The sequence below is a fragment of the Ostrea edulis genome, chromosome 9, assembly GCF_947568905.1.
Source record: "Ostrea edulis chromosome 9, xbOstEdul1.1, whole genome shotgun sequence".
NCBI lineage: Eukaryota > Metazoa > Mollusca > Bivalvia > Ostreida > Ostreidae > Ostrea > Ostrea edulis.
In genome coordinates this window covers 31,493,003-31,520,653 of record NC_079172.1, presented here as the reverse complement: position 1 = coordinate 31,520,653, position 27,651 = coordinate 31,493,003, and the positions used below count along the sequence as shown (strand labels likewise).

General features: G+C 35.1%; 1 protein-coding gene and 2 long non-coding RNA genes across 3 annotated transcripts; all 3 read right to left on the bottom strand.

Moving 5' to 3' along the window:
- Nucleotides 1–1,509: 1,509 nt before the first annotated feature.
- Nucleotides 1,510–11,968, bottom strand: LOC125658835 (uncharacterized). The gene is made up of 12 exons (XM_056150205.1): nucleotides 11,713–11,968; nucleotides 11,475–11,540; nucleotides 9,714–9,799; nucleotides 9,539–9,634; nucleotides 8,223–8,356; nucleotides 7,503–7,577; nucleotides 3,329–3,442; nucleotides 2,933–2,991; nucleotides 2,696–2,834; nucleotides 2,409–2,499; nucleotides 2,021–2,101; nucleotides 1,510–1,870 (listed from the first exon to the last, which is right to left on the bottom strand). Exons 1-12 carry the CDS (start codon nucleotides 11,910–11,912, stop codon nucleotides 1,683–1,685), a joined length of 1,329 nt encoding a protein of 442 aa, XP_056006180.1. The 5' UTR covers nucleotides 11,913–11,968; the 3' UTR covers nucleotides 1,510–1,682.
- Nucleotides 11,969–12,215: 247 nt separating this feature from the next.
- Nucleotides 12,216–17,245, bottom strand: LOC130050349 (uncharacterized). Its single transcript, XR_008798786.1, has 5 exons — nucleotides 17,147–17,245; nucleotides 16,330–16,389; nucleotides 14,356–14,420; nucleotides 12,741–12,876; nucleotides 12,216–12,335 (listed from the first exon to the last, which is right to left on the bottom strand). It is a non-coding gene; the product is annotated as an uncharacterized LOC130050349 (long non-coding RNA).
- Nucleotides 17,246–25,419: 8,174 nt separating this feature from the next.
- Nucleotides 25,420–27,029, bottom strand: LOC125657944 (uncharacterized). The gene is made up of 3 exons (XR_007363530.2): nucleotides 26,905–27,029; nucleotides 25,581–25,822; nucleotides 25,420–25,471 (listed from the first exon to the last, which is right to left on the bottom strand). It is a non-coding gene; the product is annotated as an uncharacterized LOC125657944 (long non-coding RNA).
- Between the last annotated feature and the right edge of the window lie 622 nt (nucleotides 27,030–27,651).

The window sequence follows — 27,651 nt, the reverse complement described above, 5'->3', positions numbered from 1 at the left end:
ATTTTTTAGATTTACATTCAGATTTCATTTCTGTCGAAATTTCCAGCCATTAAAATAGGCGTACTATATTTATCGAGATTCATACGCGCATTGTTCACAACTACCACGCATTGTCATTACAATTTGTAAAGGTATCAAATGCAAAAACATTGGAAATGTAAATAAATGAAAATGTTTGTCAATTCAAATACCTTAGCTTCTAATTAATGAAAATTATATCTTAACAATTATAGTCGAATTCCCAAGAAGTGGGGCGATTTTTCTAAAAGTTGTAATACACAAATGATACACTTTTTCATTGAACAACTATGAAGAGCGTACCAGACTTGTTTCTCTACATAGCAGTACATAATTACAGCAAGTGACTGAAAATGAAAGTTTAAAAAATAGCTACTTTTAATTTACGCTTTTTGCAACTAGGAAAAAGAAAAAGAATGTCTACATATTGAAATTGTCAAGTGCTACATGGAACAGTAATTAATAAATAAAAAACGTGGTGTTGATTATTAAAAACAGGAAAAGAAATATTCGCTACTCTCGATATCTGTCTGTGTGTCCATACGTTCGAGATCACATATAATCCTTGAAATTTTCATTGAATTGGATGACATCATTCAGAAATGATTCCATGGCAGGCTAAAATAGTATCAGTAACACAAGCGTGATGAAAATCCGGAAACGAGGTGGGAGAAATTCTTACAAGGACAGTTTTTCTGTCATGGAGTAAAAACTATTTACACTCTGTGCAGGGGGGGGGGGGGGGGGGGGGGGGGCATCCTCCGCCCTATCCCGTGTCGGAGGATCTGACCAAGGCCAATTTTTCCTAGGGGTAGATTCTAAAACCAACACCTGGTCTACAAAGAAGTTTGGGATTTTCTATGCTACAATACCTGCTGTATCAGGAAGTTTGGGGTGTTCTATGCTACAACACCTGCTGTATCAGGAAGTTTGGGGTGCTCTATGCTACAACACCTGCTGTATCAGGAAGTTTGGGGTGCTCTATGCTACAACACCTGCTGTATCAGGAAGTTTGGGGTGTTCTATGCTACAATACCTGCTCTACCAGGAAGTTTGGGGTGTTCTATGCTACAATACCTGCTCTACCAGGAAGTTTGGGGTGTTCTATGCTACAACACCTGCTCTACCAGGAAGTTTGGGGTGTTCTATGCTACAATACCTGCTCTACCAGGAAGTTTGGGGTGTTCTATGCTACAACACCTGCTCTACAAGGGAAGTTGTTTTCTACCACCCGTTAGTTTCGTTCCCTGGGGCGCGTTTTACAAAAGAACTTACGACTTACGAATTTTCCAGTTTACTGTAATATCCTTCACTCTAAATGCAAAATATACATATTTTTTAAAAATGTTGAAAATCAAGCCTCAGAAAAGTTTTACTTCATTTACTCAAAGTAATAACTGTGCAATGCAATGTAAGACTTGCAATGCGACTTTGTCGTAAGTTGTTTTGTAAAACGGGCCCCAGAAGTTTAAGAATAACGGAAAACGTTACTTTTCTTAATTAAAGTTGTTTTATTCTTTTTCTAAGATATACACATGCAGTGATAATACTCGCACGCATAAAAAAAAACCATATTTAAATTTTATTACATAAAACAAATCGAATAATTTGTGTTTCAATATATTGCGCCACTTCTTAATTGGAGTCGATAGATGTAGACCACGTTACAAAGAAATATAAGGAACAGCAATTGTGATATTAGAAACGGTATTTGCACTGCCGATCCATAATACCCGTTGTTGTTGATCATAACTCCACACCCCTATGGGATCCGCGCCAGATGGAATAACCTGTGTCCATGACAAAACTGATTTCACAACGCCCCCTTCTATCAAAAGATCATGAGGTCTCTCTGAAAAGTGAACAATGACAAATTGTCAACCTAATGAAAACTACGTGAGCGGATCAAAGGATCTTATCATAATTGAATATATAAATGTTCGAGAACTAGGTAATTCAATAGTTCCAATATTTTAGAATTTATTTCACAAATGCAACTTACCAGAAAGTAAAATCTGTGAAACAATCCACGTGTATTGCGTTGACCGTAAATTCATTCCGTAGGTGAATAGGTTGCTTTGAACTGAAAACATGTTACATACCTTACTGAACAGAATAAAAGAACACATACACAGCAGATATATATATATATATATATATATATATATATATATATATATATATATATATATAATCTAGATACTGTATGTGTACTTATTTTAACGTATTTTAATTTTTTTAGCGCAATTGGAGGCTAATAACTACTTGATGCAATCAGTGTTGAAGTATTCGTTACTAAATGTAAAAATACAAATGTATTTAACGAAAAAATTGCCACAAATATGTCTCAGAACAGCCTTTCTCCCCCTTTTTATCTACTAAGAACAGACCTGATGAGTTTCTGAATGCAAATGAATTATTCTGCCAGTCAGAGCCGTCAGCGTTCTTGAAAACATCAGGGAATACCCACAAATGTAACGTCTGAAAGAAAAAATAAGGAAGACCATCCATGTTATTGGAAAAATATGAGATATGTTGCGCGTGACAATGGTGTAATTAAAGGTTGCGTGATTCTGGGGTCTGATCATGCGTGTTGTGTTTTGTATGCGTGTCTGTGTGTGTTTGTATGTGAATGTGTGTGTGTAGGGGGGGGGGGAGACAAACAGGGGGTACTGACTGTCTTATTGTACAGACTGGTGACGTTAGGGTGGGACGCCTCTCGGAGAACTAGAACAGACGGATCCAACAGAGGAATAATAGAACCGGCTCTCACGAAGAATGGACACGTCTCCAATGAAGCCGCAACAATTAACGACCTACAAAGAATGTCACGGATTTACATGGAAATGTCTGACATCACCATCACATTCTGGTTATGTTTTACGTCATTTTCCCTTTATAACTGTTTACTAACTTTCCACCTAGCTGTATATCGGAATGTCCAATTCTGAACCGCCCATCTTCCTCATCATACTGAAAAACAGGGAGAAAAACTATCGGACGTGGAACAGTGAGCACGCTTACAGAGCTCGTTTGGCGGTAATCTAACAAGTTATCTAAGTTGTCTACGTTGTTTGTATTATAGAGAATGAAACAATGGGAATACGAGGTAAGTACACCAAAACTTTATTGTTGTTTCTTTAAATCCACCATCATAAAATATTGCTTTGTATTTCAAAATATGTTTCCCTACCAAGTTGAAAGTTCAATGTTTTCATCAAGAAATAAAATGCAGCAGTATAGGTATACTGCTGCTAAAATAATGGTGACGGTAAACATTAGATTTTAAATATATTTTAAACATTTTTACCAGTAAGTGGCTGCTGATGTCAATCCACGAGGAGTTGTTAGGCAGATAAACCTCTCTTTCCGACACTCCCGACTTATAAACAGGAGCGACCAATAACTTGTCACCAAACATGTACTATGTAGACAGATAAAATTACATTGTAATTTGAAAATTACTCACAATTACCGGTCATTGTAAAACTTTACTGATCGCCATGTGTTAGTACTAGTAGTTCTTGTTAACGTAGTTTATCATTTTGCATTACAATTCAGACAAAATCCAATTGGTCATAGTGAGGCCATATCATCAATTATGAAATACCGTTTGGCATTGAATAATCGTATTGTAAATCTGTTTCCAAAAATAGATCTGATGAAAAATGATAAAACAATTGTAGTACTATGTAGATTTCGGTTAAAAGAAAATAAACGAATAAAAAGTAACTGAAACATCAGTAACATGTTGACTTCGGTTAATCATATAGGATTACTGAAAGAACTAAGTTCGTTTGGTATCATATTTGGCCCCCTGAATTATTCAAAAATGAAGTACATGTTGAATCAAACTTCTACATTGCAAATTACTGTCGGAGATACACTTGTCTCAAAAATAAAACGAAACTTTGAAAATGTGTCACATTTCTACTACATTGACGTGGTCAAAAAACGTACGGAACACAAATTTCCGGAAAATTTCATAAAATTTAACCACTTTTGAAGATATTTGAATAGCTCCGCATAATATCACCACTTTAAAATTTTCACACATGAAACATTTATGGTTAAGCATTTCACATTAAAAAAATTACGATGGTGATATTGTGCGGACCATACTTATTTCTTATTTTAACGTTCATATTTTTAGCGTTTTTACAGCATGGAAATACATGTCATGTTTATGGATGTTGTTATATATATGTGTTGTTACATAAGTTTAGCTATATTTTGTTTACAAAAGAAAATACTCGCCTAACACCGCATCAAATGATAAAATTCCTAAAATCAATTTAACGGGGCAATGTCACGATGCGATATTTACTTGTCTTCCTTTGTCAGGCTTGTGTTGTGTATTATATATTAATCATGCCATCTTACTTCCGTGTCCTGTAACTAAGCGAAATGTACACTAATTAGGAATACTTTGATATCAATTACTTTTAATCAATGGAAATTGCATTATATGAAACATTTTGCCAAACACAAAATGCTACTATTTCTTATTAATCTATATAGCTAAATGCGTGGCAGAGCACGAGGCCGATTTATACATGTATTTCGGTATATAGACGTCACTTTTCAAAAGTGACGTCATAATGGGTTGATAGATCATTTTGTCAACTTACATACTACGTTACCTCAGCCGGTAGAGTGTAGTGGAAACGACCAATATGAAGATTTTTTTTTTTTCATTTAAAGTAGAGCTATTTCAATGTAATTCTTATCTACTTTTTATTTAACTTTACAGTGCACATGCCGTCGTGCTATACGACTATATTTAGGCCTAGGCCTATATCTGCAGCATTTGTATTGTTATAATTTTTTAATTACCCCAGGATTCGTAACGTGTTACCCTTTCGTGAATATTAGTATATTACCTATTTTATTACAGACATGTAGGATCGTTTTTTCAAGGGGGAGCGGGGAGCCAGAGAAGTTGACTTCACTATGTCTAAAATTAATACTTGTAAAATTCAGTGAAACAAAAAGCCAACATGTTCTTCAAAATCCTAATTTGTGGGGTGGGGGAGGGTTAGGGTTGACATACATCAAATATATTTTCATTAAATATAATATTGATTAAAGTTTACGTTTTCCCTAACTTCTAGTTCTTCATTTTGGGGGTGGGGTTGCTCCCTTCTATACATGAATTCATTTCATAACTCCTATTAGTACTACTTCGAAACTGCATTCTTACCATTCACTATTACTTTTTAAAAAGTGGCCTAGGGAAGTCACCAAATATATCTTTACTACAAAAATATACGTTGTTAAGAAAGCTCCCCCTATTTTATGTGCCTGTATCATTCATCGTTTTGTGTTATACACGGATAAATTGTTGTTCAAGTAGTAGAGCACGATTTTCACGCACAGGGAGACCGTTACATCCATCCGCCGTTGACGTAACATTGTCTTAATGTACGATCCTCTCCCATGCGGACCTCGGACGCGGATGGAGACGATAATACTGATTTATAATTCAAACTGTTACAATTGCGTAAATACCAATGCATTGAAAGATGTGTTGTATATAAAGAAGTATTTATCATATATTTTTAAATAGAAACACGTGAATTTGCTAAAATCTTGAATCTTAAAATCCCGCAAGATTATTTTTAGTTAACCTTTTCGTTGTGATAGTGTTGAATACGTGTGCAGTACATTCTTAATCCCAATGTAATGTTTTTTGGGGTTTTTTTTTCAAGACATTTTAATATTTCTTCTCACATTACTTTGAATGAATTTCATGTTATTTTCACTATATCCAATGTAGCATTGTTTAGTGTCTTCGCTGAATACACCTTTAGTGTTCTTGGAGGGGAATTTGAATATGCTGTATATATACTATATATGAAACTATATAAGTATAGTTTCATGTACCCACTCACCATGTATACAATTGATATTCATTTAATTCATATTTAAACAATGCAATTTAATCCAAATGTAAAGACACAAACATGTGCTGAATGATAACAAATTAATTGAATATGGGTTAATATACAATTACTAAATACCATTACACAAATTCGTCATTCAAATCGTAGCATACGCCACATTTGAATCATTTACAAATCATGAATTCATGATAACTTTCGGAGTGAGTCATCCCGTGGGGATCCGGGTTAGAATACGTCCTCAGTACCCCTTGCTTGACATAAGAGGCGACTAATTGGGGCGATCCTTCGGATGAGACCGCAAAAACCGAGGTCCCGTGTCACAGTAGGTGTGGCATGATAAAGATCCCTCCCTGCTCAATGGCCATAAGCACCGAGCATAGGCCTAAATTTTGCAGCCCTTCACCGGCAGTCTCCATGAGCGAAATATTCTCGAGAGGGATGTTAAACAATATTCAATCAATCAATCGGAGTGAGTCAATTAAACTTTTCAAATAATAATCACAGTACACTGATACGGCACTCTATGCAACAACGAAACGGTCCCGGAATCAGCCTAAAAAGGTGCAGTCTCCGCACGCGGTTGCAAAGCGTTGCGCGAATGACGACGCTATGTACCAAAAAGTATCGTTACACTGTGCATACCTTCGCCATTTCTGCCACTGTATATAACATACCCTCTCGTTATTACATACCGTGCCGTATCAATGCACTTTTATTTTTGCCAACTTGTTCATGACGTCGCATAACGTAACGTCAAAATGGCACAAAGTTATTGTAAACTATACTGTATTTACGTATGTATTATATGAAAATAAAGCTTCTTACGGACATATGATAATCATTTTATAAAAACATATACCTTATTAAAGAACTTTGAGGGATATCTTTTAATTTGAACACGGGGCCAAATTTGGCCCCAAACGCACTGAGTCCTTTTATTTCCGAATGTTGGTTGATTTGGGTCTGAAAATTCGCGAACTTGTGAGCGACACTTATACCTGGTAGCTAAACTATATTTCTGTGGTTTTATGTTGATGATTGATTCATTTTCTCGTTATGTTTAGAAACTGAACATTATTGACACTAATATGAATGCGGGCAACATAACAGTTACGCACGTTTTCAATCGTTCACCAAAAGTTTCAAATTGTGAATAATATTTGCTGGTCCTTAATTGTAAATCAGGGTCAAAATATAGCAAGAATTAACTGATATTTGATAATATATCGAAGCGGGCTACCAGAACTTACCAAACGATAGCTGGTCCGCCATCTTTGTTTACAGCTCGAGTGCAGTACTTAACGTTAACTTGTACCTGGAACGCTTCGGTATGGATCCTTTTATTTCAAGAAAAGTTGAAGCTTATTATTGGTCTAGGTATCGCACCTAAAATTCTCTAGAAAATAAGGAACATTTTATTCTTTAAAAATTCTCAGCAATATAATAGATAATTAACGAAGAGTACAATATCAGCTGAGGAATCGCGATCTTTTGGTTCGTGCCATAAAACCGTGGACTGACCGAAATCAACATGCAATAATTGTATATTATTGAATAAGGATCTACAATGTCGACGACCTGATACTGCTTTGATATGGCTTGATTATCATCGTCAAAATCCAGAATATGGTGTCTCATGATAGGGAGCCCTACCTGTTACAACAGAAAATATATTATTTATAAAGGCACGCTTAATTAACGATAAATATTCCTAAACAACATTTTCATGATAGTAATTCACTTTATGCTATAAGTATATGTATTTATTTTGTCTATACATATGTTTTATGAGAATTGTTATCAATTAATCTACGGTGAGAATCTCGTAAGTTGTAAGAACTTGTGTTCAAACCTGCTGTGTATTATATATGCAATAAAATATGTTCAAACCAAACAACTTACAACTTTATTAAAACGTTTTATTCTAACTTTATCACAGGGGCTAAACCCGTTCGTTTTGTCGTCGAAAGTTACATTTACCACATGAATATCATACAAATATATAGTCTTTTGATGAAATATTTAAAGTTTTTTGTGGTACTGTATGAGTGTCAATACAAGGATAGATCGAGCTCAGAAAAAACAGTCTACAATCAGACTATGATTTGGCTTTTCTTTTTCTTTCTGTTTTTGTTCCTTTTTAACTTTTTTGGGGGTTCAAATCAGCATGATTAGAATTTTAACATTAACTCTAGCACTTGTATTACCGTTGTTGGTCTTCGTAGGTACTAGTAACTAACGTACTTTAATTTGTGTTTAATCATGGGTATATGTTCAATATACTGATGTGAATCTTACTTGATTTGCTGTGTGGGCTTGTGTGTATATGTAAGGGAAGAGCTGAGTTCTAAGTTTTGCAAACTTCCGCCACAATCTTGTTCCGTTGATTGAGTCAAAAATGTGAGGTTTTCTCCCAAAGCCTTTGCCACCGCCTGCAAATAAATAATGAAAAGGTGAAGAAAAGGAACAATGATCAATCTCATAACTCCTATAAGGAATACAAAATTAAGAGTAGGACAAATCACGGATCCCTGGACATACCAGAGGGGGGGGGGGGGGTCATGTGCCTAGGAGTAAGCATCCCTGTCGACCGGTCACACCACCATGAACCCTGTAACTTGATCAGGTAAACGGAGTAATTTGTAGTCAAAATCAATGTTTAAAGAACGACCTAACAATTGGTATGAAACATGTCAGACAGCATTTTACCTAATGACAGGTTTGTTAGATCGTTATAACTACATAACATTTGTGAAATGCTGACTTTATACGAGACTGTTGAAACCCCTGAAACATCAACTTATTTGTCAGTAGTCTGAATACTTCGTATGTTTTGTAATAAGCTTCCTATTTGCATTCACAACGAAAAATGAGAACACACACTAATCCAAACAGTATGTACACTACAAGTACAATATATCTATATTCGGTACGATCAACACATGTTTGTCTCCAATTCATCTGATTACATTACCATCAGTTTGGAGGAAAATATTTTTTTTAAAAATGCAACAGTGTCCAAAGATGATGTACTCTCCCTGTTCCAAGATCAGTCCTGCTCATACTCCCTTACTAGTAAGGAAGATGTGTTTGTGTGGCAGCAAAGTAATTATGGTACCTAAAGAGAGTTCTTGTCGCCAAGGAATACACATGTGAAATGCGAAAGCCCCAACACTAAACGCTCAAAAGTTATGGCTAAGGGTAAAGTTTTTAAAAAACTTACCAAATCTTAAGATCATTACATTAAAAAAAAATGCTACGTATAAAGAAATATCTTGTCAAAAGAAATTCAGATGTGCAATATGAAAGCCATATCACCATCCATTCAAAAATGATGGCCAAGGTTAAAGTTTACGGACAGACTAACGGACAGATCAAAAACTAGTGAAGCCCCCGAGTCTCCGATTACGGAGGCATAAAACTGACACAAAAAGTAACGCACAGATTAAATGATTTAGTAATTAAAGGATGTCTGGAAGTGTTATTCGTATGTGGTGGGGACAAAGTTCAATAGCGCGTAGTCAAGAAAACACCGTCGTGTTAAAACAACTTTACACAACGCGGCTATTGAACTTTCGAAAATGGCTGTGCCGGGATACAATATTTATGGTTACCTTGTTCATGCATGTAACCACTAAAAGCACCCAGCTGTGTCCATCTCACCCACAGTTCCTCATCTGGTGGCGGCGAGGTGTACCATTCAAACCCTCCTACAAAAAGGAAACGTTAAAAGTTACCGCTTACTGGCAAATACGTTTCTGGTTGCATTCGAGCTAATAATTGTTTTACCTATGTCAGATCCAGAGAATGGGATACCGGAAATGCCTACATTCAACATGGCGGTCAGCTGAGCTGGAAGTCCACTGGTCTCAGACCTTGTGTAAAAAATACTTTTGCACAATAACTTAACCTGGTACATTGTACCGTTTACGCAGAATTTATTTTAGCGAGGATTTAATTTTGGCATTATTAGCATGATGAATCGCTAAGATTGAATATCGCTAATATCTATTCCATATCGGAGGTAATAGTTATCTTTCCTGGAATTATAATGTCGCTAAAATTAGCTCTCCCTAAATACAGTAAAATATCTGTATCTCGAATATGATTTATCTCGAATACCCCGCTTGAGTCGAAGTCGACCGCCGGTCCCGGCCGTTTTCCCTAGATAAATAATTTAAAAAACTTCTGATATTTCGAACACGGTAATCTCGACCACCCCGCTTATGTCGAAGTATTTTCAAGGTCCCATACTCTAAATTCACCTGGTTTATCTCGAAGTGCAGTCGATTGTCTGCTCTGCTTACCATACCTGGCATCATTAAGTCACACATTCACACCCGCAGCTACGGCAATTATAATTAATGACCGCTAATCCACGCTCGCCTTTTCCGAGTAGAACCAGGTCGCGATGAATGGTTCAACAGCTTAGGTGATTAGAGAAGCCTTCCGACAATACGGCTAAAGTTCACCGCCAATTATGAACTAACACCCGATTCTAGGGATGGTGTTGTGAATGACACACGCTCTATCATTAACATGTGGGTTAGATAAACGCACAAAATCGTCAAAGTACCCTTGAAGGTACTGCTCTTAATAACGATTATGCATTTAATAACACACGCTTCATCATTAAAACTAGTACAGAGAAAACACGAAAATTTATTTAATAAACATTTAAAAGTTTTTTTTAAATCTGTCTTTTCTTTTTTGTTTCTTACGTGATAGGTTCTTTCATTACAATGCAATAACTGCATCTCAGTCGAGCCTGGACATCTTAAAGTAAGAATACAGGCACGATCATCTTAATTTTGAAACACAATGGCAATTCAATTGGATGTTTATATATACAATGTATTTAAAAAAAAAACCCGAAATGTTTGTCTTTGAAATTCTACAATATTAATTTATCAACTTGTATTAAACTATAAGAAACGGCAACGGGGTTGTTGTTTATAATGCAAATCCCATACTATTCATCAAATATCCTCCTTCAAAAATATATCCAAAATCGATTTTGAATATCTAGAACCCCTGGATATCTCGAAGTTTTTTCGAGGTCCCTCGGACTTCGAGATAGAGATATTTTACTGTATATATACCCATTTTTAGGGGGGGGGGGGGGGGTGCTATATTTGTGTATCGGTAAAAATTCCACTTGCACGATACAAAGCTTCACTTTTAAGTATTATTGATTATTTGATTGATTGAATATTGTTTAACGTCCCTCTCGAGAATATTTCACTCATATGGAGACGTTACCATTGCCGGTGAAGGGCTGCAACATTTAGGCCTATGCTCGGCGCTTATGGTCATTAAGCAGGGAGGGATCTTTATCGTGACACACCTGCAGTAACACGGGATCTCGGTTTTTTCGGTCTCATCCGAAGGACCGCCCCATCTAGTCGCCTCTTACGACAAGCAAGGTGGTACTGAGGACCTATTCTAACCCGGATCCCCACAGGATCTTTTTAGTATTATATACAATGTCCATACAGATGAAGTATGTTGCAACATATATCTCGTGTAGTATAGCATAAACTACTGTACCAATCAGATGAGGGATCACCAGTCCAATGGGCCCACGTGACCGCCTGTGTCCCCAGGTAACCAGACCTGTACAACCAAAAGTTAGCTTTCTTTAATAGGGAGACAACATTTGAGTTTTCTAAAATATCAAACAACTATATTCATGAACAATACTGGTAGGATCATGTAAACTGAAAACGTAAACATGTATATAGGCCTAATACTACATTGCGCTGTAAGTTAACAAAATATAACAAACCTCACGTAAAACAGATAATCTGGAGCATAAGGAGAGTTCGGATTATCCTTGGTCTTCACTAGGTGATCAAAGCAGGCTTTCTGGTATAGCAATGGGTACCGATTGTGCACCTCCAACCCCGACGAACCGTCAGCTGACACTGAATCAGGTGGAGTGTACTCCCCGAAATCGTACATCCACCCACGGAAACCAAGATCCATAGCATGCTGCAACTCACCTTGGTACCACGTGACTGCATCGGGATTAGTAAAATCCACTTGAGAGACAAAGAAGTCACTAAAAATAAATGAAAATTATTTGATAATGATATTGTTTCTGGATAACAGACCCTTTATGATTTCGTCAGATTGTCCCGTCCAGAATTTAAAAGGATGAATTTACACTAATTTAGGGGGAAGCAAATCAGTTTGCTTTTCTGTCTCATTTTGAAAACATTAGTAACAGGGGCATGGTGGGAAGAAAATCCTTCAGTATGTACAGTATTGATTTACATGCCTTGCTGCGATATAGGAGAAGTTGTAGGGCTGTCCCTGTTGATTTCTCACAAAGAAACCCTTTCCGGCGGCGTAAGCATAACCCTGCGTCCACCTCTGGTCCACCATGGGGTTGAAATAAGCTGTCGTCTGCCAAATGTATATTACAGTGCTTGCAATACGGTGAATTAATTCAATGATGATTATTCTAATAATACATTCCTCTTCCATCTGCCATTAGTAGATCAATTCAACCCATTCTAGCCAGGTTCCAAACATCATTCTGTGATACAGTAGATCATTTCTATTTTGAGATACCTTATTTTTGCGTGGATGCAATGATGTATTTGTTCGCGGGACATAACTTTTCTCAAATCATTATTTATTGCCTTAGTCTTCTATGTGTAAGTGTTAATTCGTAAGAACTAAATTTTCATGAATGGCTAATTTCGCGAAATTACATGTCAATCTTCCCGCGAATAAAATATATAATTTACGTACCCTAACCAACGGTACATAATGTGTCACATTCATATTCAGAAGAGTTCAAATTACCGGTAGCCCTAGAGATAATAGATATTCGTTTTGTTGCAAGACCTCGGGCTGAGGTCCTCGGTCGCCACCAGCAGGAAAGAAATGAACAGGGTTTATAACGGTTGATATAGGTATGTCCAAATCGAACAGCAGTTCTCTGAAAATGAAAGTAGATAAATGATTCAAGGAGACATTTTTGCTAATTGCAATGATTATAATAAAAATGGTCGGATGATTCTGCAAAATCGTTCCCCCCATTTATTTCATTCAGAGAAAAATCAAATGTACCATATGATAGACCATCCAGAGACTTCAATGACAAGTGAGAGAAAAATGGAGAAAAAATCTCCATGAGAAAATTAAATTTTCCATATATTATGGGATTTTCACAAACTCCTATGGGAAAATCCAGAATAAAAATTCTACAGAAAATTACATTTCGTATGAGAAATAGAACTTCCATCAGATTTCGACAGAATTTTAGGAGATTTAAAGTTTCCGTTTGACATAATTAAATTTGTCTAAAGGATTTTGTCAATTGAGGAAATTAATATTTCTGAAAGAATACAAGATACATTGTTGGATTTTTAAAAATCAAATCTTACATTTTATTTTAAAAAGTTGAAGAAAATCAAAAATCGTAAGGAATTTTGATTTCTTAATTCATATAAAGACACACCTGAATCTAAAATAGGTTTTCATAGGATAATTTCGGTTAATGGTCTGTAAAGAGAATGCATGGTGGGGTCGAATTCTCTCAAATGAGTTTAGGTAAATGTTAACTATCATATTGCAACATTATGTAATTGTGAGAAAAGGTAGAGGGTCATTGCCCACAGAAAAAGGTCCACAAAGCGGATATCTCTGAATTTCTCTCCACTGACCTTGACCTGCTACATATAACTTTAAAGGTAAAGGGGAACACATATATTTGCGTAAGTTAGCATCCGTGCAATAGTTATGCAAAATACCGTACACGATTGGAAAATCTTGTGCAAAGAGATTTATGATGTCCCTGGAATTCCACTGACCCCCTTTTTTTAGTTTCACTTTGAAAATCAATACAAGCCAAAGTCTTTACGCAAGGATACATTCCTGAATATATTTGTAAAACTAGGCCTGTGCTTAAATTTAGCTCTCGAGTACAAACAAACGAATGTACAAATATGTTTAAATTTAAGGAGGAATGATACTTGGTCATAATGGCTGACTTCCTTTTAAAGCATGAATGAAAATATAAGTATCAGCAATACGTGTATACTCCCTTTCTATCTAATTGGCTAGCTGAGTAGTTCGGAAGGTTAACGTGTCGATTCCTAGTCTGTAACGCAATAAGTGTCAGACCTTCTCTTCCAGTAATCCTGACCTTTAACATTTGAACTTGAAAACTAATATCAAACTATATTTCTATGCAAGATAACATTACAGCAAATATGGAAGAAAACAGTTCAACAGATAAATGGGGTTTAATCTTGTATATAAATCTGATGCAACGAACTGAGCAAATCCCTCCCTGTAGATATTGATTTCTTAAGCGGATAAACAGGTATAGAACAACTGAATATCCACCTGTACAATGCAGGGATCTCTCTCTCTCTCTCTCTCTCTCTCTCTCTCTCTCTCTGCTTCATCTTACTTTGCTCGATCTGTAAGGTTGGTTCCGCCTGGAACTTCAGAATCTAGCTGATTTCAAGGACCAAACTTAAAAACAGGAATATGAAATATTGTAAGAATTTACTGTAAGATTCGTTGCATTAAGTCTCAGTATTACATTCCCTTGCAATACGTCCCATTGTTTTAAGTTCCATTGCAATACGCCACATTCCATCAAAACATCAAATGATATCAACACCCACCCAGCATACCCCCTAAAAGGAACACGTGCACGAAAAACATGTATCTTGTCATTACATTTGAAATAATACTATAAGTGGACCCAAAGACCAAACCGCTTGTTTCAATTGGAAAAAAGTCATAAACTTTATTTCATACCATACGGTACCATTTAAGGACCATTATTTTAGCAAACTTGAATCCACACTATCCGATGCAAATGTACAGAATGTTTACATTTTAATTTCGGAGGTTTTGAAGAAATACTGTGAAATACCCTGAAGTTTGGAGTCGACGTCATCTGGCGGAAAGTTTCATTGAATTGTTTTAACTGATTATCATCCAATCAGGACGTAGTGGGCGGAGCTAAGATATCAGCGTTGTCGTGTGAATGACAGGTGTCGCGGTCGGGTTAAAATTCACTTTTTACAAATCATCTCAATTTTTTTCATTCCCCCCAAATGTTTCACTTAAAAAAATAGGTGGGGTCAAAAATGTAAAACTGTATCACTATCAGACAAACAGAAGGCCGACAGACTTTGAGGCCAATTTTTTTTTAAATTGGTTTACGGATTTCAAAATTTTCAAATCCGTTCGGAGGAGGTAAAAAAAAAAGGTTCAAATGACAAAATGCTAAGAATAAAAATGAACTTGAGAGGTCAATAGTTTATTATCAACTTTAATATTCTCTTCACTGTCAACTTAAGACGGAGGTATATAGCGACTATTGTGCATCTTGGCAACAATGCTGTTTCCTTAAAAAATGTTATTTGTTTATTAAATTAACTTTCTATCATTACCAAATGTCCATTGTTTACCGTTTAGTTATATAAATCCCAAAATAAAAGAACCACATCGTTTTTCCATTCAAAAAATGGCATCCATGACGTATATAGGGACGCACTAATCACCTGAAGTACTAAAATCCTGACTGACCTTACCAAGCATATATTTTGTCTTAAGTTTTAAAGTCTTATTTATGAAGTCAAGCAAAGTTATAAATAAAATTCATGAACCCTATAAACATTTATTAAAAAATTCTGAATTTTATATAGGTCAGATCAATTTATTGTTGGTAGTCAACAAATTTTATACAATGAATGAATTCAATAATGTTAAATATGTTTTCAACCTCCTTCAATATATGAAGAATTACACATTAATTATGAAGAATATTTCTTTAAAATTCATTAATAAGAATTTAAAAGTGTATCCTCGACAAACTGTATGCATGGTAAGGTCAGGTAGGGTTATACTTGTTTAGGTGATTAGTGCAACCCAATGTACGTCATGGATGCCATCTGAAAACAAGTGTTTGTTTTTATTTTGGGATTTACATATCTAAGTGGTATGCAATACATAACTCATGCTAATTAGAAGTTAGTTTCATAAACAGATAACTTATTGGAAGCAAAAAGCATTGTCACTAAGGTGCAGAATAATTGTTAACACCGACTGAAGTTGACTGATATTCCACACGACACATGAATATTATGGACTGTCCTGAGATTTCGACGGAGACGTCTGTCCAAATATCCAGTACAGCGTAATCTATTTTCTTTTCTTTCTGTCTTTTTTTTTTTTTTTTTTTTTTTTTTGTGAAAAAGGAAAAATTACAGCGTCGGAAATATAAAAAGGAGTGAAAAACTTTTTTTTTTTTTCCCAACATCCAAAAAAATCAGTGCGGCGGATCCGTAAACCAACTCAATAAAAAAAAGGCCTAAATGAAGTGGCTTTTTATAACCTTGACAGCAATGTACAGTTAAATGCAACTCACTGCCCACGCTGGAGGAATTAATGATTTCCCGTTTCTTTCCACCATCATGCGAAAACTTTCCTGAAATATTAAACATCGAAGCATAAGTACAAGGGAGAGAAGGGCATCGTGTATACAAGATGTTAATTGTTTTTCAAAAAAGGAATACAGAAGATGAAAATGTGTAATATATGAGGTAGGTGCAGTATTGTAGCTCTCTTGGGGGGGGGGGGGGGGGGGTCCAAACAAATTCCCAGAGAGCTACAGTTCTGCATCTACATATGAGACATATTTCGGATTGGGTATTTTAGAACAATAACTAGATGTGTCGGCACGACACGAATTCAACCACCTGCAGTAAAGTCAAATGTAGGAAATCCATCGAAGTATTGAATTAAATGTGGTGGTCAGATTGTATGTTACACGCATTTAGTACTATGAAGAACTCAACAACAGCAATAAAATAAATCTGATCGTAACAGTAATTTTTTTATGTTTAAGGGGCACAACTCCATCAAAAATCAACGAACAGGAACAAAACTCAAACTCGATCTTAACTCATCAATAATATCTGCATACCAAAAAAAAAAAAATCAGTTCAATATCTCAAGGCTTTTAAAGAGAAAAATCCGGAAGGACGGACAATTGTAAAACTATATGCATGTCCCGACCACTTTGTAGCGGGGGCATAAAAAAGGAGAAATTCTACATGTTCCATTTTCTCTTAATAGTAAATATTTTCATAAAGTGAATGGCGTTTATATTGTCTTCCTTTTCTGTGTGTGGTGGCGATGTTCCGTAAATCAGCTCTTATATCCAGGCCCATCAAATTACAAACCTTCACAGTTTTCCTGGCAAAAATCGTTCCGGACATGACGTTCGATTCAGTCGTTATGTACATGACATCATTTCGGAATTCGTTGTCAAAAACGGACCTAGATAAATATAGAATAAATCTATGATATTGATTTCTACATGTCGGAAACAAACTTTTGATGTTTCATTGGGGTAATCACTGTAGCAAACAAACAAAAGAAACAAGTTAATTCACAGATATATAAAAACAAACATAGCAGGGAAAAGTGGGGTGATAAATTTCTACATAATCGATCTCTTAATCAGCGGTAAGTGAACTGGGAACGCAGTAACAAGCTTGGGAGAAGGATGTATTGAAGCCCCCAATGGGTCCAAGTCAACGGCAAACTAAAAACTCGAGTATAACACAAACGGGGTGACTTCAGCTTCTTCATCGTCAACTTCCCATATTTATGTAACAATATTCCATTATCATCTGTTTATGTCTCTCTACTGATTCAATACGCAAGAGTATGGTCTGCACATGATCAATTTTCAAAACGAGGTAGGCTATTGATAAATAAGTTGATGTTACAAGGGTTTCAACAGTCTTGTTAAAGTCAGCATTTCGAAAATTCCATGGTAGTTGTCACGATCTAATTTGGAAATACAACCTGTCATTAGGTCAAATGGTGTCTAGCATGTTTCACACCAATTGTTAGGCCGTTCTTTACACATTGATTTTGACTACGGATTACTCCGTTTACCTGATCAAGATAGAGGATCGATCACGTCGAGTGTGACCGGTCAACAGGGAATGCTAACTTCTCCTAAACACCTGAATCTACCTCTGGTGTTTCCAGGGGTCCGTGTTTGCCCTAATCTTAATTTTGTATTCTTTATAGTATTTATGACACTGGTCACTGGTCGCCGTCTTCATTTTCTCATGTTGGCATATTCTAAGTCATCAATATCGCCTATTATCGTGTAAAATTTATCATTGATAACTAAAATATCAACAACGAAAATGAGTTGGAAATGGAAGCAAATTATCAATCCTTTGTATGTAAACTGATTTACCTTTAGAACTTGTCCAGCTGTAGACCGTATTACTAGATTTACCTGTAGATTGTGTCCAGCTGTAGACCGTATCAGATTTATCTGTAGAACGTGTCCAGCTGTAGACCGTATCACTAGATTTACCTGTAGAACGTGTCCAGCTGTAGACCGTATCAGATTTACCTGTAGAACGTGTCCAGCTGTAGACCGTATCAGATTTACCTGTAGATTGTGTCCAGCTGTAGACCGTATCAGATGTACCTGTAAAACATGTCCAGCTGTAGACCGTATCACTAGATTTACCTGTAGAACGTGTCCAGCTGTAGACCGTATCAGATTTACATGTAGAACGTGTCCAGCTGTAGACCGTATCAGATTTACATGTAGAACGTGTCCAGCTGTAGACCGTATCAGATGTACCTGTAAAACATGTCCAGCTGTAGACCGTATCACTAGATTTACCTGTAGAACGTGTCCAGCTGTAGACCGTATCAGATTTACATGTAGAACGTGTCCAGCTGTAGACCGTATCAGATTTACATGTAGAACGTGTCCAGCTGTAGACCGTATCAGATTTACCTGTAGAACGTGCCCAGCTGTAGACCGAATCAGATTTACCTATAGAACGTGTCCAGCTGTAGACCGTATCCCTTGGATGAGAAAAACAGTGGCATTGGCATGTAGGTGCTCTCTGCGCCTTTTGGTACCTTTTGGAGTATATTAACATTTGTTTAATGCATATTCACTAATATAGAAACTAGTCCATGCTTTGCCTCGGTCGACAATGGTTTTCTCAGGCTGACAATTTCCAATGTTACCCTCGCGTGCATGCAATATCTATATGATATTATCATATCACTACTGTAATCCAAGAATACTGCTTTTATAAAAAGCTTAATTTGCAAAATTACGCTATAACTCGAAATATAGTTTGCTATCAAAGTACTTTCTTATTGATTATCTGGTTTCTTCACTTGATCTTTTTAGGATAAATTTTGAACAAATACACCAATCGTTAATGACGTCAAATGTGACGCAAATTATGTTATCAAAAATAAAGTGTGTTGCTATGTAACAATATTCCATTATCATCTGTACATGGTGTTTATATCACCTTTTAAACTGAGGCAGGCTTTAGGATAAATTTTAAACAAAAACATAAATCGTTAATGACGTCATAATGCTTTATGCAGCAAATTATGTTATTGAAAAATTCAAACGTACGGTGCCACAACATATGCCAGAAGTGGTGTAAATCAAATGTAGATTCTAAAAAATTCTAAAGAACTTTTTAGTAAATGAAATCGCAAAACCTTTCTCAAATCAACAACATCAAAACGTATGACTTTTCAACACTGGAAATATTCGTATCTAGTGATCAGTCATCCCCAAAAATTACTTTGTTAAACACCACTCTGATTCCACGTACAAGTACTCTAAAGTTGAAATAAATAAAGTGCACCGCCACGGCACATGATACGCCCGTCACATATTGTTAACATGAACATATCACCATGAAGAGATAGGTATGCATGGAGCCAAATGTCAACCTTCCTTTAAGAATCTTACCCACTTTATGGCCTCATGTGACATTGCTTCAAATATTGATAATGTAAGCTTAATGATTTTTAAAAGGATATAAAAACATTTTCCCAAATGTTTTCAATGAAATTATTAAAGTGCAAGATAGCCCTTTATCCAAGTAAACAATTTACAATAAAAATATAGACTGGCCATCAAGAACAAATTTGAAAGAATACCAATATTTCAACAGTTATTAAGAGGCTTAATTAATAAACTTCCTCTGCCCAATTCCTTAGAGATGTAGATAACACCTGCTTGATCAGAGATGCTCTACCAGAAATGATTAAGACAGTCTCCTTACACTAAACTCATTAATTAATCTTATCAAAATGCTCTTTGCATGCTACTCCCATGGGACAAGTGGAATTTCTCTTGTTATTGTTAGAAACAAAAGAAACATTATATATACTAAAAAAAGCTGCACAGTATATCATAAAAAATATGTGTTTTTTTAATGCAACATTTTTGAATACGCAACAGTATAGATTGTATCCATTAAAACATTTTTTTATATCACCTTAATTAAATGTCACAGTGACCTTAAAGTAGGATGCGACACACCTTCTACCTAAGATGCATTAGTTGACCAATTTTGGTGATTCTAGGTCTAATAGTTTTCAAGTTATGAACCGGACAAGTTTTTGCCATATATGGCCATATCTTCTTAATAAAAAGTCACAGTGACCTGGTTTTAATGTGCGACACACCTTCTACCCAAGATGTATCTACAGACAAAGTTTGATGATTCTAGGCCTTGTAGTGTTTAAGTTACGGGTCGGACACGAAAAAGCTAACAGACGGACGGACATGAACGCCATACCATAATACGTCCCGTCTTAAGATGGGCGTATAAAAATATGCTGGAGTTCCTCATTGACAATATCTTCGTAGTCTTTAGTAATCAGATCTTCCAACAGTCTGTTGGGATTCCCATGGGCACTAATTGTGCTCCTTTGTTAGCTGACCTGTTTTTATATTCTTTGGAAGCAGCATTTATTCAAAAGCTTTTACGTGAGAAGAGAAAAATTCTTGCTGTGGCCTTTAATGCGACATTTAGATCTATCGACGACGCTTTATCTATTTACAATAATCATTTTCATTCATATGTCCATTCGATATATCCATGTGAACTCGAGATAAAAGACACTAAGGAGTCCTCCGCATCTGCTTTGTACTACGATATTTTATTGAAAATGGATATTAACGGCAAACTAACAACTCAACTTTATGACAAACGGGATGATTTCAGCTTCTCCATCGTCAACTTCCCATATTTACATGTATGTAACATTATTCCATTATCACCTGCATATGGTCTTATGTATCTCAATTGATTCGATACGCAAGAGCTTGTTCTGAGCATGATCAGTTTTCAAATCAAGACAGGCTACTGACAAACAAGTTGATGTTACAGGGGTGTCCAACAGTCTCGTTTAAAGTCAGTATTTTGCAAAATCTATGGTCGTTATAATGATCTACTGTAGAATCATTTAAATTCATGGGGGTCAGTTTTCGTGGATTGCTGAATTTTTACGGGTTCGTGGGAACGTAATTTCGTGGATTTATATATTTGTAAGAAAGATAACTCTGGAATGTCTTTATTCGTTGAGGATGTAAATTCGTGGGTGAGGGGTACCCACGAATTCCACGAAAATTGAGCCACCACTAATTCCAATGATTCCACAGTAGTTTGCCCATACAACCTATCATTGGGTCAAATGCTGTTTGACGTGTTTCATACCGATTGTTAGGCCGTTCTTGGTACACTGATTTCGACTACGGATTACTCCGTTTACCTGATCAAAATATAAGGTTCATGGCGGGTGTGTCGACAGGGGATGCTTACTCCTCCTAGACACTGATCCTACCTCTGGTATGTCCAGGAGTCCGTGTTTGCCCAACTCTTTATTTCGTATTCCTTGTGGGATTTATGAGATTGATCACTGTTCGTTATCTTCGATTTTCAGCAAATACTAGTAATATTGCGTGTAGTAAACCAAACAAAACTATCACAGCATATAAAAAATAAATTTTCTGTTTCAGTGTGAATGTATATTGATTTATAACATCCATGGCATATCAAATCCTCAAATCCATGTGCATAATGAAAAACTATGTTTTGTATTCTTAATCTGTGGTCTATGGTAAGAAACCAAAGATGTTAAACCACAATTCTCAAAACTACATCTCACCCTTTTGTATGAAGTGTCATGTAGAAATGGCCATTATTTCTATGTATTTTATTGGATTTTTCAAGATCATTTTCTTTCCCTGGTCGTTTAAATTCTCCAGAACAATTGTGTCATAAAAATTTGTTGAATTCTACATTCCACTCAAGTTAACCATTCAGAAAACGCAATAAAATCATATTAAAAGATAATTCAATATAAATACGTTGTTGTTGTTGTTGTTTTTGGTTGTTGTTGTTTTTTTTTTTAGATCGGATATGATTTCCATCTTACCCGTCGTAAGCTGTCTATCCGTCTCTTATTGCCAAGACCATGCAAATGGTCGGATAAAAATCCTAGTATTATCATGTATAAGACGACACTAAATTGAACATGGCAGGGTGAAGAATCTGAAATGTGTTGTTACTTTCACAGTACCCTGATATTTGGGAATAGCTGCCCTACAGCCCAGCTACCCTCCTCCAGCCAGTTTGAGACCCTTCTTCCGCGTTGATTACTTTGAGTAAATCTGGAAGAACCAACGTTGTGAATTAATCGATTGATCGATCAGCTGATAAATTTCCAAATACCCGTATACGAATGTTGCTTAGTATGATTAATAGTCTATTCTAATGTTGCTTAGTGTGATTAAATGATGCATAGCATGATTAAATGTTGCTTAGTGTGATTAAAAGGTACAGAGTATGATTAAATGTTGTTTAGTATAATTGAATGTTGCTTAGTGTGATAAAATGTTGCTTAGTGTGATTAAATGTTGCTTACTGTAATTAATAGTATATTCTAAATGTTGCTATGTGTGATCAAATGTTGCTTAGTGTGATAAAATGTTGCTTAGTATGATTAAATGTTGCTTATTGTGATTGGATGTTGCTTAGTATGATTAACAGATTATTCTAATGCTGATTAGTGTACTTAATAATATATACTAATGTTGCTTAGTGTGATATAATGTTGCTTAGAGTGATTAAATGTTGCTTAGTATGATCAAATGTTGCTAAGGGTGATTAAATGGTGCTTAGTATGATTAATAGTCTATACTGTTGTTGCTTAGTAAAATTGACTGTCTATACTAAAGTTGCTAAGTATGATTAATAGTTCTTTTGGTTGTTGTATTTCCATATCCTTTCTCATTACAGATAATGTTTCTTTTATACAACATATCACCTATACCTTGTTATTTTTACAACATATTAGCTATATTAGTGTTATTTTTACAACATGTTAGCTATATTAGTGTTATTTTTACAACATATTAGCTATATTAGTGTTATTTTTACAACATATTAGCTATATTAGTGTTATTTTTACAACATATTAGCTATATTAGTGTTATTTTTACAACATATTAGCTATATTAGTGTTATTTTCTATAACATGTTAGCTATATTAGTGTTATTTTTACAACATATTAGCTATATTAGTGTTATTTTTTACAACATGTTAGCTATATTAGTGTTATTTTTACAACATATTAGCTATATTAGTGTTATTTTCTATAACATGTTAGCTATATTAGTGTTATTTTTACAACATATTAGCTATATTAGTGTTATTTTTACAACATGTTAGCTATATTAGTGTTATTTTTACAACATGTTAGCTATATTAGTGTTATTTTTACAACATATTAGCTATATTAGTGTTATTTTTACAACATGTTAGCTATATTAGTGTTATTTTTACAACATGTTAGCTATATTAGTGTTATTTTTACAACATATTAGCTATATTAGTGTTATTTTTACAACATGTTAGCTATATTAGTGTTATTTTTACAACATGTTAGCTATATTAGTGTTATTTTTACAACATGTTAGCTATATTAGTGTTATTTTTACAACATATTAGCTATATTAGTGTTATTTTTACAACATGTTAGCTATATTAGTGTTATTTTTACAACATGTTAGCTATATTAGTGTTATTTTTACAACATGTTAGCTATATTAGTGTTATTTTTACAACATGTTAGCTATATTAGTGTTATTTTTACAACATATTAGCTATATTAGTGTTATTTTCTATAACATATTAGCTATATTAGTGTTATTTTCTATAACATATGAGGTATTCTAGTATTATTTTTACAACATGTTAGCTATATTAGTGTTATTTTTACAACATGTTAGCTATATTAGTGTTATTTTCTATAACATATGAGGTATTCTAGTATTATTTCATAAAACACACTACTGGTAGCAATACTAGTAGTATTTCATACAACTTATCAACTACATGTATACTAGTAGTATTTTATAAAATATATTAGCTATAATTGTAGTATTTCATACATAATGTGTTATCAATTATTCTAGTATTACGAGATACATTTGAAAAATTCTTAATATCGATGCATTATCATAAATCGGATGATAAATTTTATAAGTACTATGCATACATTGTGTCAATTGTTTGAGCATGCATTAACAACAGAGAGAGAGAGAGAGAGAGAGAGAGAGAGAGAGAGAGAGAGAGAGAGAGAGAGAGAGAGAGAGATGTGAAAATTGAAATACTGTACTTTAATTTCGTAAGACATTGCTAAACCCCTCTTTACATCTGATTTGAACTATTGAGATTACTCCGTTTATCTGATCAAGACAGAGGGCACACAGCGGGTGAACAGGGAATGCTTACTCCTAAACACCTGATCCCGCCTCAGGTGTGTCCAGGGCTCTTTGTTTTCCCTTCTCTCTTTGTATTCTGAGATTGATCACGGTTCGTTATTCTTTTTCATTCATAGTTTGTCTTTTTTATTCATATTTTGTTTGTAAATAATAAACAGAGCTGTTCCTATTGCGACATATATACAGTACCGCATCCAGGATTTTACGATGGTGGGGAGGGGAAAGAAAAAAGCTAGATATGATTAAATTATTGGAAAATGGAAAATACTCTATGGAATTTGGAATTATTACACTGGAGTCCGGAAGTTGAAGGATTTTACGAGATTTGAAACTGTACTTAAGGACCCACTTTTCAATTCTGTTGTGGACCCAAAGAGAATATAAACACTTTTTAAAAAAAAATTCTATTGCCGACTCAAATGCAAAGAAAACAAGTCGTTGAACATTTACCTACTATTTCAACTGATAATGTTAAATTGATTTGACTTTTATAACAGTAACATTTGTATTCTCCTTAAAACTTCTCAAACGTAACAAACTGAATCCCAAACATCACCAGACTGAAATATTCATTATTGTTCTACGCACCAGGAATTTAAACGCACTAACAATAAAATAATTAGAAATACCGGCAGTGGTAAAGAAACAAAATTACTGAACAGTTACTTTTAAATCATTATTTGCGCACAACAATAACAGGAAACAGACGGAGGCTTCACATTAAGGTACAGTTCATTCTTCTCTTTATGAATTTAAAATCGAAGTCTGTTAAATTCCGATAATATCTAATTAGAATATTCATAAAGTGAAAACGTCATTCATACACCCGTAAAATGTCATTCTCACCTTTCTCCAAATCCGTAGAATCCCTCGTTTTCATCCCGAATAAACAAAGGCCATGAGATTCTGTTACTTTTTTTAAAAAGAGAGAAAGAAAGAAAAAGACATGTTAATTTTGTCTTTGAGTTTGTCTTGTGTATAACCGATGTTTAAAGGTGGGTGATATGGTGTAACATCATACCAATTTGTTGTATCGTTCACGAGAAAAGTAAACGAAAATTGTCGATCTCTGACGTCATAAAGATGTACCGATAGTGTTCGATTGCGTTCCTTGTCTGTTGTTCCAATATAGAAAATGATGTCTGTCGAGCCTAGTTTGTAACTAATGAGGTTGGTGACGTCATACCATTCCACCATTTCGCCGACCCTGAGCAGGTAGCCCTCGTATATATGTAAATATCGTCCTTTCCATTTTCCAAATCCCTATAGCAATATAATTCAATAGATATATCATTATTCATTCAAAGAAAACCCAGCCCTATTATTTTGATAATCGTTCTACATTTGCAACATTTTCTCTATAAACCTTAGAAGAATATGTACGTATATGTACCATGCATGGCCCTCTTGTGCCGCACGTTCCGCACAACGTGGTAAAACAGTTAAAACGACTAATATAAATATTCATATGGTTATAAAAAGTACTTGTTGAATTATTGAATAAGAGAAATGAAAATTAACTTCGGTCTCTAATTTTTAAAGTTTTTTGGGACTCTGGGGAGTCTAAGCGAGGGAGGATAATGTAAGCCCATTCACTCGACAAATTAGATAACTGTCGATGTTCTTAGAATTACTTACATTTAAATAATGGCGTATGTTTTGTCATCATAGGAATGTGACGGTTGTCAGCATGGTAGCAAAATTACATGATGAATTGTCAAAACTCAAATTGCATCAACACACAAAATGTAATGATACAATATGGCATTTGAATGACGTCACGTGCCCAAAGCAGTACTAGTATTCGCGGTGTGATTAACTTTCAAAATTTCCATTTGGTAATATCTAAACTTTTTCAGCATAGGTTAAGTTTAGAGCCTCCCCTCCGCCTCTTTTAACCAGAGCTTTTCTTCATCTTACAGCATCTTGTTTGTCAAGAAATTCAAGTCAAGCCCTGATAAAATCAAACTGGATAGATTGATGACATCTGAAAATGTTAAAAGTTTCAATCTTTCTTCTTGTGCATGAGAGCTTTATTTTCAGCAAGTGAGTGTACTGTTTTGTGATACTTTAATACGAATGTTCCGTTTTGAGGTACTCTGGTATAAACGTACCACTTTGAGGTATTTTAAATGAACGTACTGTTTTGAGGTACTCTAAAATGACGGCATCGTTTTGAGGTATTCCAATGGCAACATACTGTTCTGAGGTACTCTTGCATGAACGTACCGTTTTTAGGTACTCTAAAATGAACGTATCGTTTTGAGGTACTCTGGTATGAACGTACCGTTTTGAGGTACTCTGTTATGAACGTACTGTTTTGAGGTACTCTGTTATGAACGTACCGTTTTGAGGTACTCGGTCCGTGCCTCCTCAGCGATGGTCTGATTGGTCTTGGAGTCGTAAAATGTCATACCCCAGGGAGTTTTCTCCACCTCCACCCGAACGTCGGCCGACAAGGAAATTGATATCGTAGACCTGTCCTGTTTAGTAAAGTAGATATTTTAAGCACGCTGGACTTCTTTATAACATGAAATTGATCTAGAATAAGCTTTTACTGCTGGTACAAAGATAAACAAAGAAAACACAATAAAACTAAACGATAAGGTATAGTAAGGATTGACACGAATCGCAGAAAGAAACTTTGCGATTTGTGCATGTACTATAAAAGGTATTACTTACGCTGCAGTTTATTTTCGGCTAATTCGCTGAACAAAAACCGTGAAATTAAGGATGTCAGAATGGGTTAAAAGCATAAAAGGAATATTAAAATCCTGCATTAGACATATTTTAAAAACAAAAGTACGTACCATCTATATCCTTCTGTGTTTAGTAAACCAGAAGTGATAAAAACATTAGATAGGTAACATGAGGAATATGTTTTGGTTCCAGCTGACAAAGCTTGTAACAACCTTGTCTTTGTAAGGCTCATTATTACAACTGTATTTTAAACGAACTTGGCACTAATTCCACTTTTGGTAATCGTTTATATATATATATATATATATATATATATATATATATATATATATATAAAGGGAATAGTATGTTTTAATTAATGTATTATACCTGAGACATTATATGCTGTGTGC

Bases quoted from the DNA above. Each gene is read 5' to 3' on its own strand.
- LOC125658835 (XM_056150205.1), bottom strand. From the start codon at position 11,912: ATGGATCTTGGTTTCCGTGGGTGGATGTACGATTTCGGGGAGTACACT. The intron at 2,835-2,932 runs GTTAGTAAACAG...CATTCTTTGTAG, and splicing joins GATATACAGCTAGGTGGAAA to GTCGTTAATTGTTGCGGCTT. The intron at 2,102-2,408 runs GTCTGTTCTTAG...ACATGTTTTCAG, and splicing joins TGCATTCAGAAACTCATCAG to TTCAAAGCAACCTATTCACC.